This window comes from Patella vulgata, chromosome 3 (genome assembly GCF_932274485.2).
Source record: "Patella vulgata chromosome 3, xgPatVulg1.2, whole genome shotgun sequence".
In the NCBI taxonomy this organism is placed as follows: Eukaryota; Metazoa; Mollusca; class Gastropoda; family Patellidae; genus Patella; species Patella vulgata.
Genome location: NC_065881.2, coordinates 38,184,980 through 38,198,275, shown reverse-complemented (window position 1 = coordinate 38,198,275; position 13,296 = coordinate 38,184,980). Strand labels below are relative to the sequence as shown.

The window sequence follows — 13,296 nt, the reverse complement described above, 5'->3', positions numbered from 1 at the left end:
ATAGATGCTGGACATGATTTCTTTTTGGTATCTTGAGGCATCTTCTTTCTTTTTTAAAGCTATGGTCTTCTTCCTGAAAAACAAAATTCACAATTTATTCTAAACTGTTCAAGTGGCGTGGGTATAGGATTAGAGATAAGAGATGGTGCTATATAATATAGTTTCAACTGGAAACCCCCCAACGCTAATCAAATAAGCAAAACTGACACTTTTTTCTTTAAAACAACGATTGATTATTGTTATTTATAACATTTCTGCCACATTCAACTATAATTAAGCAGAAAATCCTTTCTGACACGGGTACAAATCCTTTCTTTTTAAATTGAAGCGATAATATATAGATTGCTTTCTCCGACATTTTAAATTTGACGTCTTTAACATGTTTTATTAGTATAAACGTAACTTATTTTTAAGATGTTACATGCATTAATAAAGAAATTAAGTTTGCCAGGTGAAACTAAAGGTACCCAATCGTAGCTAAAAACAAGCACATCAGTTATCTCAACGTTATTAGCTATGTTCTCGTCGCTTTCTCGTTCCATTTGAGGCTCTATATAGTGGCAGGTAATCGGGCCTGTAGAACGCTACAATGTTGTTACTTTTGTTTTAAATCTCAGTTCCTGTGTTTTTGCAAAGTGATCTCCAGTTTCCCCAGATATACGCCAAAATGATTTCGAGCCCGGGAGTTCTGTTACGTGCACGCCAAGGCGTGGTAATGAAGACGGACATAATAAATAATACATAGATTTAGAATTATCATTAAAAAACTATATTTATACTTAATTTAATCACAATGCAAGTGTGTTAAGGAATTTGAGCGGTTGGGGTGGGGGGTAACGTCAAGTTCTGGGGGATTACCCAAGCATTTATAAAATCAGAAGCTCCGAGACACTAGTTCTGCTCATTTAGGTGCATACATAGGATTAGAGTTGAGTAGAAAGTGCCGCCGCTACAAAGGTGAGGTAAGGTGACTAGTCAGATTTCAGCATGTGGTATTTCCCGGGAAGCTGGCAACTGTGGATCTAGGAGCGATGTACGCAATATTATATAGAGGGCCCAAGACAGGACCCATATATTATGTGAAGAATCAGGGTATACTACAACATTTCCGACTGCCTAGACATTGAGAATGAAAGTCACGGATCAGTACTACTGGACATAATACAAAAAGTTATTCGGGATGTGTGGATGCCATTATGACGTCACAATGGTCTAAACTTTTTGTAACTGATTGTAGTGGACGTGTGTTGTAAAACAGAGAAGGCTTGGTCAGGATCGGGGTTAATTGACCATGTCTGACAGTGACTCAGATTCTGGTTCCGACGAAATTCAGATAAAACAATATTTTAACAATGATTTGCTATCGGCCATTAAACAGGCTAAATATGCCCAGGAATCGCATGGTGGAATAAAACGCGCTCCAGGTCGTCATAAGGTAGATATGTTTCATAACAAATGTTCTAAATATTGCTGTAATCGCGGGTCCACGCGCTGTTAGGGTAATGATGAGAGAAAGGGTGATGCAACAGATGTGCTGCAGAATTATTGTTCGGTTGCATAGTCATAGTGTATGTGCCCCTTTGTTTTATAAAAGATAGATAACTGAACTATTTATCCAAACAAGAAAATACGCTTGAAGCGATTAAATAATCTTCATACAAAATACAACACAAGACAAAATTTGGCGTTTTCTATACTGTGTCGACTGTGATGCTTTTTGAATATGTTGACTTGTGTCCGGTGCGTTATTTTCGAAATCTTCTTTTCGGTTTAGACTCAGGAATATTATGCCGGATTCAATCTAAAGTACCCCGAAATTCAAAAATGTTCCCACATCCAAGGAGGAGGCACAAGCATTCCTATCCCAATGCCCCACCAGTGCTTCAGATTCTTGAGAAGGCATACTAATTGCTCTGAATTGGACGTGTTGTCCAGAATCCTTTTTGTATTTTTTTTAAAGGCTCAATACCACTCTTGTTGTAACTGAATAATATGTACCAATCTTTATTCTGGTCAACAAATTGTACTATTTTACGATATTCCAATTCATTGATGATACAAATTTCATCTTAACACACCTAATTTAAAAAATTGGAAAATTCAACTAAATGATTTGAAAAGCCTGCCGTAAAGCTTTTCAAATGTGACTTGGATTGAAAAATATTTTTGAACCCTCTGGACAAGTAAAATAGGATTTAATGGATAATTTATACAACAGGTAAGACAATAACACATCTAGTACTTAGAATAAGACTATTTTTTATTTTCTGGAGCTATCAAGCCAGCAAGAGTGTTATTGTCCCTTTAAAAAAAAATGGTGGCCCAAGGCGAGGAAACACATTGACTTATTTAATTTCTAAAGATGCCAATGTTGCTATGTTCACTATTTCTTGGATTAGTTAAGAAATAAGAAGCAAGTAGTTATGGAGAAAAAGATAATGGCCTATACGGGAACGCATTGGGATGTGGATGCTGATAACAGATTAGAGAGAGCTACAAGAAGAATGACAATTCATACAATCAATGGGTGAGTTCTGCTTTCCTTTCCGTTGTAATGACCCCTTTAAGAGCGTTTTATTTGAGGTAATATAAAGCAGTATTGCAGTATGGTGCTATTGAACATGGTTCACAACCCCCCCCCCCCCCATGAATTCGGAATAAAAATAAATTGATGCATTTTTTGACAACCGTGTCGATTCAAAGATTGGCCTTTAATACCTGATCAATGTTATCATAGTAGAATGTGTAATGCCTTTTTATACGTCCACATTTCAGTTTAAGCTTATTATGTCGTCACCATTTCTGCGGTCCGTCCGTCAACAATTGGCTTGTGAACGTGATAGAGGCTACAGTTTTTGACGGATTCTATTCAATTTTGGTATTAAGCATTGTGGTGACGAGAGGACGAACCCTGTCGATTTTCAGCGTTCCGTATACCCCCTTTCCGGAAAACCCTATGAGCTCTATATAACCTACAGTTTTTAACAAATTTTTTTTTTTCATATTATATTTGGTTTGAAGCATTGGGGTCATGAGAGGACGAACCCTATTCTGCGACTTTTCGTTTCAGATTTATCTCCCTTTGCCAAAAAACCTTGCGACGGGATAAAGGCTATTTTTTTTTTAACAAATTTCTTTCAAAATTGGTGGGAAGCATTGGGATCATGAGAGGTTGAACCCTATCGATATTAAGCGTTCTGTGACTTTTCGTTCCGGAGTCATCAAATTTGTTCAACACCCAAGTTTTCCTTCGGAAAATCTGCATTTTTTTTTTATTGTCCTCCCTTTTATTTTTATTGGAACTTTTTTCCGAAGTTTTGAAATGAACTGGGGTCTAACGTTCTACTTTTCTGCACCGACCGGGGTAATGAAGACGGGCATACATAATGAAGTGTGCGATGAGGGAAATTTTGCCAGGACAGCGGCGCCACAGCCTTCTCTGGTTCTAGGGTAAAGACGCTAGCTCGCTAGCCTGGAGGTCGGGTGTTCGATCCCTGCATTGGTCGAGAAAGTTCATCCAGATTTTCCGGCGTGGTTCTCCCTTGTCAGTGATGCAGGACGGAGGGACTGACAAGGAAAGCTGTCTAGTCGTTCGGATGGGACGAAAAACCGAGGTCCCGTGTACACATTGGCGTGCAAGTAAAAGATCCCTTGGCAGTTGGAATTCGATATAAGAGTAGGCCGTAGTCCGGGCAAAATTTCCCTCATAGCACACTGTATGGCGTATGCCCGTCTTCATTAGCCCAGGTTAGGAGCGGAACAGTAGGACGTTAAACTCCATTTCATTTCATTTCTCTGGTTCTATAACGTACACGCCAATGTGTACACGGGACCTCGTTTTTTGTCCCACCTGAACGACCAGACAGTAGTGCTTGCGAGTCCTCCATCCTGCATCACTGGCATTGACAAGGGAAACTTTCTCGGCTTTAACCGGGAGCGAAGCGGGGACCTACAGGCTAGCGAGCCAGCGTCTTACACACTGCCCCCCCACCCCGCGAAGTCTTGATGTGGCATTGAAGCTTTTAATACCGGGATCTGTTACACAACCCCATAATCATTTAAAAATGTATAATAATTGTTTTGAAAATATAATCCACGAAGAAATAACTGCGTTTTGTTTAATTAACAGTGAGGTGAATAAGGAACAGTTGCGTCGAGTTAAAGAAGAAAAGAAGAACAGGGAAAGAGCTGGTATTGTTCTTCATAAAATAAATCACGAGTTTTGGAACAATGTTACATTGAGTGAGGTATGATCTAAGTCAAAAAGAGAATTGTCGGTTTCATAGAACTTAAATGCTTGATTTGTTTTGTCAGATCGCAATAAGCCTTCGATAAAAAATTTACGTCCATAGATAAAGCTAATTTCGAGACATAAACAATTGCGTTTTCCTATGTCGACAGAGTTAGTTGAAAAAGAAATTAAAATTATTTAAAAAAATAAAAACGTATACATTTATTGCGGTATACGCCACTTTCCTATATAGAATTAACCATGGAAGTAGAATAACATAGTTAAACCACATATTAGCTAATCTTAAAGGGGTCTTGCCTAATTTGCAGTATGTGAATAAGTTGGGGGGTGGGGGGGGGATCTAAGGCGCCATCCACAATCCCGGAACAAGGGCCAAAGCTATTTTTAGTCTTCCTCTCCCTTTTCCTTTTTCCCCCTTTTGCATGGCGATTTTTGTTGACTTTTTGGTGTAGAATTGAGGAAAAGGGTTTGAAAATACATTTTCTGCCAGGTTTTGGTGAATATTCATAATTTTGATGCGGAAGGATACAAGAGTTGAGCGGTTGGTTACGTTGAAATGTAGGGCCTGAAATTGCATGTTTACTTGTCTCTACTTCCAGCTTGTGTATCATGAAGAACCTCATACGTGCTTTTGGGCAAGTGGTTGCCACATGTTGCTCCATCTGTGGTAGAAAGCGTTCTACCCAACGAAAATTTGGGAAAAAGTTAGAGCCGGTCTAAGATACGAGAATTAACATTGGAGTCAATGGGGAAATCTTTAGTGATCTGTGTCCAGTTGTTCACCGCTCGTTATCTCCCCGAAAACAGTTTTATGCAAGTTGACATAAAGTTGATTCTCGCGCAACCGGAAGGGGGAGTCGGGGAGGGGCGTGGGGATCTCCCCCTGAGAAAATTTTGAAAATTTGAGTCACTTTCCTGTCAATTCTGCCTGTTTTGTGAGAGTTGACAGAACATTTGTACAATCTGTTGCCCCATGACCCACGCACAGTGACGCACTAGTGGTACTACTATTACTAACTACAGGCACTTGGAGGGATTGAAATAAAACTTCCTACTACTTGACTAGATATTGTAATATATAATATAATCAAGCAGTAGTATGTTCTGGGTGACCGAGACTAGCAGTAGTAAGAAATGTTATTTTAATCCCTTCAAGTGCCCGTGCTACTAAATGGGCGATCACTATAACCGTGAATATGATAGTGATGAGTTAGTATAATACCACAAAGGAGTGGAAGAATGGTAATATAATGGAATCGAGCGCCGTATAGGCGCGAAAAAAATTCAGATAGCGGCGTATAATAATCTCGAGACCTGTCTGTCAATTCTGCCTGTTTAGTGAGAGCTGACAGAACATTTGTAGTCTGTCGCCCCACGCACTAGTAGTACTACTATAACCGTGAATATGAGTCCAGGCTAGTCCACAGATGAGTGGAAGAATGGTGACATAATGGAATCAAGCGCCGTAGGCGCGAATAAATTTCAGATAGCGACGTATAATATGTAATATACGGAGCTTTTAAATTTTGGGAAATGGGCATGAGGGGAGGGGTCGCTGTCGCTGTGGAACCCCCTCCCCACCCACGCTACGCCACTGCATAGGGGCGCGCTTACGTTGTCTTGCGTGGGTGCTTACGTGGTCTCACTGAAGAGGGGGGGGGGCTGCTAATTTGGTAAATTTGATATATTTCACCATTGAGTTCAGGCAATTTAGTATTGAAAATAACAAGGATGTATACCTTGCCTTTTAATGTTACTTTCACTCCAGAATACAATCATGTATTATCGCTTTCGGTCATTGTGTACGTTCCCGTGGCATGCATTCTAAGGGAGACGTTCTATTGCAAAAGATAAACATAGCATATTTTAAGTATAATTGAGTATTGGTATTTATAGAGAAGACAAGTAGCTGACGAAATGGATGAAAGGCATGAGGTAGAACAGCATGTAGAAGACGTTAAAAATCAACTAATTCGTCAACATACAACTAAAACATTAAATGTTGAAACTGAGTTAGAAAAAGAACGACAACTCAACCTCCTTGTATCAATGAAAGATAAAAATAGCGTACGTTCTGTTCTTTTATCCAAATAAGTTTAATGAGAATTAATCCCATACCCCCCTTTTTTTTATATAGAATTAATTAATTTTCTTTTGATTAAATTTGAATAATTTCGTAGTTTAGATTAACTTCCCCCTTAATTCGAATGATGACCGAATTTCTATTCGCGCCTTTCTATATGACATTCTGCGTGCCTTCGTGTTTCAGAGAACTCCTAGTCAAGAAGATTTGCTCATTTCGATGGCAGAAAATAATCAGAAACGTTCAACTGTTCAAACAGATTTACTTGAAGCATTCGCCCGCTACGAAGTAGGTAGACTTTTTATTATTGTTTAATGAAATGAATTAATTTATTTATTGTCAATGGTTTAAAGGCAATTTTATTAGCTACAGTGATCTCATATCAAGCTATGTAGGTGTGTTAAGATGAAATTTGTATCATCAATTAATTGGAATAATGTAAAATAGTACAATTTGTTGACCAGAATAAAGATTGGAACATATTATTCAGTTACAACAAGAGTGGTATTTTATCCAGACGATGTACGCCAACATGAACTATCTACTTTATTAAATATTGTTTAGGAAGATGAAGGAGACGTTGATACGGAATATGATGCAGCTATGTTTGAAGTTATGGATGAATCTCTTAATTCACTAACTCAAATGTTTTCCCGCCAAAAATCGAGACGTCTGGTGAGTAGCGTACTACTTTTGTAGAACCATTTCATGAAACCACTGAAAATATTATTCCGATTTCGTGAAATTACTATATAATAGCCACACGGCTCACGCGAAATCAGATATTGGCCCTTATAATTAATAGTCCAACACATTGATTCCCTGTATCTTTATGTTCCCAGTCAGCAACACAAACTACCCATCATGTTATACTGGAGCCACAGTGACTGACTCAGTGAGTAAGGCACTAATCGAGAGATTCGGGGTTCGATCCTAGTATACAGGCCGAGAAACTTGGATGGGACGTAAGCCACCCCTTGACAGTTGGAATTCGATATAAAGGTAGGCCCTATACTGCATGGCGTATGTCCATCTTCATTTTCCCGGTTAGTGCAGGAAGTAGGACGTAAAACTCTATTTCATTTCCCATTATATAACCACCATTGACGAAACTGGCATTGTAAAAGTTTATCCAAACTGACCATTTTCTCACCATCTTTAATTTCTGAATCACGGAGCCTTAGTTATTCGTAAATATCGTATATTTATTTATCAGTCTCTTTTTTTCTTTTCAAGTCTCTAGATGAACAGAATAGACGAATTCGTGATTTAAATGGATTGATGAAAGATTCCGCGTTTCAAAGCTCCATGTCTTCATACAACAAAGTCATGGGAAACCTTCGTAACGCCTTTCAAAGAGTCTGGGTAAATGTTAATATGGAGTTGTTTTAAATTCATTTTCTTTGTAATGTTTGATCATATATTTACATTCCATTGCTGGATAACCCAACTGTGCCCGTATATAGCGGGGTATAGGTAAGGTAAATCACCATCCATACAATTATGTTTTGTTTTGTTTTTTACGTCGACGGGCGATTATTTTAGTTCAATAACCATAAATATTGCCCGCAGTTTAATTAGGGTTTCACACTGCGTAGCTTGTGTGAAACACTATTGTTTTTGTTAAAATTATTATTCTTATTATTATTATTCTTCTTTTGTTTTGAGTAGATCTCAGCAACTGATTGTCGGATCGTTACGATTTCTTCGGTTTTATCGGAAAAGTGGGTGTGACTTAGAGGATAAAGCTATTTTGAACGTTCTGCGACAATGCGAAATGTCCGAAATCACCGAAGCTATCGTTTTTAGAAATATTGCAGTAATTTTAACAATAATCATTGGATTTTAACTTTCGATGCATTTTGGCATAGCCGGAGACGGGGCACATAGCTACGCTACTTTTGATTTTTGATTTTCGGCAAATCTTCGCAGATATTAGGCGCTAAATTTAGAAAATTTAAATTTTTACAAAAAACTTTTTTATTTATGAATATTTTTTAATCGTGTTTTACACAAATATAACGAGTCCTCTGACTTGGGCAAAAATGTGAAAATTTTTTGTCTCGGTAATTTTCCTTGGCCCCCATTGGCTAATTCAGTTTTTCAGTCCTAGATTAATTATTTATTGTTCGATTTGTATAAAACAAAGTTCATATGCCCCGTTGTCTCAATTGTCATTTTTTTTGTTACCAATAGTGTTATCTGTCGGCACCGGAAGTGGCGTAAATTGACAAAAAACTACAATTTTGACAGTTAGGTACCATTTTTCGAAAGCAAATATTATTTTTTTCAAATCTGGTATAACTGAAATTGTGCGCCCTTTAAAGGCGCACAAAATGTTGGGACCATTTTTTTTAATTTCGATTCCGTTTTCGGGCTATTTCGATTAAAAGGTGAAAAAAGGTGTAAAATTAAGCTATTTACAACCCATTCAGCGTTTTCATATTTTAAAATATTACTTCGTAACTTTCATAAACTCGTAGCAATAATCTATACGGAGAGAATGTATGTGAAAATTAATTTGTAATATGCGCAGTTGCCGAGAAATGGGCAATTTTGCATGAGTCACTTTTTACGCTAGTTTGCCTGTAAAAGAGTCAATTATTATTCGATTTTCATAAAAGTGACACCATTTGATGTGTAATGTCAATTTTAACTAGGTCAAACCAATTTAACATTTTCAATATCACCGGAAATGACGTAATTTGGGCAAAAATTGTATTTATAGCCTTCGAAACCAGTAATTTATTCAAATGAGTCATATTTGTTATTTGTTTAAAATTTTGATATTTGATTCAAATCAACTAATACAATGAACCCTTACGATCATATAGATATCACAAAATGGTTTCTAACTTGTTCAGTTGCGGAGAAATAGGCAATTTTCAACAGGTCACTTTTTAAGGTTTTTTTGTCAAAAAAAGTGTCAATTATTATTCGATTTTCATGAAATTTTCACTGTGTGATACATAATGCCATTTACGATATCATACAAGTAATTTAAGATTTTCATTATCACCGGAAGTAACGACATTTTGGCAAACACTGTATTTTTAGCCTTCAAAACAGATATTTTATTCAAATGAATCAGATTTGTAATGTTTTTAAAATTATGATATTTGATTCCAATCAACAAATAGAATGAACTCATTCGATCATACAGATACCTCAAAATGGTTTCTAACTTGTACGGTTGCAGAGAAATAGGCGATTTTCTACAAGTCATTTTTCAAGGTTTTTGGTCTATAAAGGTGGCAATTATTATAGGATTTACATAAAATTTTCAACATGTGATGATGCTATTTCTGATTTCATAAACCAATTTAACATTTTCATTATCACCGGAAGTAATGTAATTTTGACAGGATCACTGACATGTAGCAAATGAATTGATTGCTGGATTTGGTTGTTTCTGCGTCCATTTTATTTCATGTGTGCAATGCTTATGTGGAAACCTGTTTAACGGTTTCATTGGTACCGGAAGTGACATAAGTTCAAGGGTAACGTGGCACCGGTGAAACCCGTCATTACTGCTTCGCAGTTCTAGTTTGCCTTTGATTCTACTAATTTTATTATATTAACATTTAGAAACAGGAAGATGAGATCGATGCTGAAACTAAAAGACTTGCTGTAGAAAGAAGATTACTGATGCAAGAACAATTGGTCCGCAAGTAAGCTATTATTGCAAACAGTAGGGGGTTATGAGACAAAAGTCACATTACATTTCAGTATGAGTAATAAATCTGAAACAGCGACAGAAAAGCAAAATATAATCTGTTAATGTCAACATAAACACCAATATAAATAATTAAACACAACAAATTACTTTGTTGATACCTGTGATTATATATATTTGGGAAAAAAGATTCGATCATATTAAACAACCAAACCATATAGGGTTGCCTAGCCCTGATACCTATAGCCATTTTTTTTATTTTGGTCTTGTTATATTAGGAGCGCCCTTGCACATATTGACGGTGCCTGAGACATGCACTCTTGGGGCAAGGATGTCACGTTTGGGCCATCATTCGACAATCTGCTGCATTCTATTATTTGTTTCTTGAAAACGTTGCTGCTATAGCTTACACTGCCTCAAATATCCCAACAAAGTCCCCTGTATCCTGGTTAGAAGATATTGATTTCTGTGCTTTGATTTTTTTCCCCTAGACATGCTACGAAATGGGTAAATGCTGCCTCCGCCAAGGAACGCCAAAGACAGATCCAGGATTTCGAAGTATCCAGATATAAATCTGATCCATTCCGAGATGCCGTTAAACTAGCATTGGCTAAGGCTCAGAGAGAAATGATTCTACAAAAGTTCAACGGAAAATGGGTAAAAATATTTCATATTTTCCTGGAATTTTCAAAAGAAACAATTTAAATAGATTTTGAAAGAAAAGGTTTTCAGTTTAAAAACAAAGGGTGTGCTTATTTCATACATTCATCTTTGCCAGGTTGATACTCGAACTGCACCTGGTGATGGGACACCAAAAGAGGAACTCTCAGAATATGATAAAAAGATGAAAGCTATGAGGATGAAATCGCGTAGAAAATCATGTGTTGTCAGGTAAATTTTAATCTTCGGCTTTAAGTTAGAGGCGTTTATAAATTGTAATATTTGAACAACCATATTGACGAGCGGCACAAATCTAAGCACACTTGCCATCACAATTGTGTTTGTCCTTGTTTTCATGGAAGCCCAGTAAGTAACCAGGTCGTCCCGAGGTCAATCCTGTTATTGGCCGAGAAAGTTACTCGGGATTTTCCATTGCGGGATCCCCTTCTCAGTGATGAAGGGCCTGGCCAGAAACAGTGTCTAGTCGTTCGGGTGGGACCAAAAACCGAGGTCCCTATAAGCATGGCATATGACCGTCTTCATTAGCCCGGATAGTGCAGAAAAAGTATACAGGATGTTAAACCCCAGTCCAGTTTTCATTGATAATCGTAGTCATGGCGAACTACAGGAAATCACCTTGTTGAGTCATGCCCAGAAAATTTGGTGCCACCGGTATACTTCAAGACAAAATTAAATTCATGTATGTTCTCGGATTTGTTAAAAGTTTGTATATTTACCACACGTTTTGTATAGCTGGCTTAGCCTAAATATATTAGTGGCTGTTTTCTATGTGTTTGAGTTTGTTACCCATTAAGTCATTAAATGATTATTAAAGGGGCATTATGGGAGATTATATAAAGAGCTGACAGTTCTCACTATAATAGTTAAAAAATAGATAACGTAAACAGAATATGCTGAAAATTTCAGTCAAATTGCTCCACTCTGAACCAAGATATTACCTTTTGAATTGTAGGCTAGACTCGATCACCATTACTAAAGTCGGTACGATAAAAACACAGTCTCGATTGTCCATTTTTACGTTTAATACGTTTAATTATTTTTCAAAAAATGTGTTCCGATCCGCTAAATATCGCAGGCAAGCGATGACATCGAGAGTTGATTATGATCTGGATAAGTTAAAGATACATTATGGGAGATCAGATAAAGAGCTGGCAGTTCTCACTATAATAGTTAAAAACTAGATAATTTAATTTATAAAAGTTAAATAATAGATAACGTAAACAGAATATGCTGAAAAGTCAGTCAAATTGATCCACTCTGAACCGAGAATATAGCGTTTGAATTTTAGGCCTACCCTCGATCATCATTATTAAGGTCGGTACGATAAAAACATAGTCTCGATTATCCATTTTTTTTTAAAATCATCAATGAGCGTTGAGCAGCAGCAGATAGGATTCCAATCCAGTAAACATCGCAGGCTAGCGATGACATCGAGATTTGATTTTAGTCTGGATAAGTTAATTAATGTCTAATTAATGATTTTGACCTGGAATAGGTAGATTTAGCTCTTGCATAATGTATGTTTAATTAATGTCTAATGAATAATTTAGATAACATTTCAGGCCTAAAGATAGACCCGCAATAGGCAGATTTGGCTCTTGCATAATGTATGTTTAAATTGCTCGTTCAATAACAAGTTCGCAAAATGTAATTAATTTTCTGGACAATATATTCTTTTTACACTAAGTAGGGAAGAGGATGCTGACTAGGTGATGTACAAACTTCTACTGCTGTTATTGGTACCAAAAGTTCCTTTATTGAACAGTTTACTTCAACGGTTTGAAAATCCTCGATTTACGTTGGATAAGATGGTGAATGCCCTCACAATATTTTCTATTATTTGTTTTCTATGAAGATTTCTTTTCCTTGAATTGATTTGTTTTATGACAAATATTGTTATCACCCTGTCCGTCTATAATTTCTTGTTGATACTCCGGAGACTACAGTTCTGAAACCAGCTATAGTGATTTTCTAAAACTACCCCGAAATTGATTAGTGATTACGAAAGTCCTATCAGTTATCATTGGATATGGATGAAATAGGTTGTTCTGGTTGGTAAAAGAACCCCGTAGATTTTCGACAACAAATCTCGGAATTAATTTCCTTGGTTACATGTTAATCTGGAGTTTATATGTTGATCAGCAGCACCCTTTTGATCTTGTTGTAAATTGTTCATAAGAATGAAACCTTATTGATTACGTCGTATTTTAGTTTTAATATTTCTGAAATTTACTCAATTTATTAATGCATTAAAGATTGTTACTACTGCTGTACAAAACAATAAAATTTAACAAATTGTGTTTGGTACTTAGAATGCCAGAATTAGGCTGCATCTCACGTTTGTGGCAGAAATGTGCAAACTAAACTTCCTCGGTTTTAAAATTACACCCAGTAGTGTTACAGAAAAAAACGCCCCGTTAATTTGCCAAAGGGAAATTTTTTTTTACATGCCTCGAGGTTTTCCGACGGTCGAATTGGAAGAGTACCAGCCAACTCACTGATTTACCTGGTATCCGACCTGCGGTTTTTTTTTTGATTAGTTTCGTGGAAAATTCGAAATAGAAACAACGGAAATGGCAACTTCAGATAATTCAGAGAAAAAAT

At 36.8% G+C, this 13,296-nt stretch overlaps 1 protein-coding gene across 1 annotated transcript; it reads left to right on the top strand.

The window, feature by feature from the left end:
- Positions 1–6,519: 6,519 nt before the first annotated feature.
- LOC126814466 (uncharacterized) lies at positions 6,520–12,975 on the top strand. Its single transcript, XM_050539616.2, has 7 exons — positions 6,520–6,623; positions 6,900–7,010; positions 7,572–7,700; positions 9,924–10,006; positions 10,503–10,668; positions 10,790–10,902; positions 12,380–12,975. Exons 1-7 carry the CDS (start codon positions 6,555–6,557, stop codon positions 12,399–12,401), a joined length of 693 nt encoding a protein of 230 aa, XP_050395573.1. The 5' UTR covers positions 6,520–6,554; the 3' UTR covers positions 12,402–12,975.
- Positions 12,976–13,296: the final 321 nt, after the last annotated feature.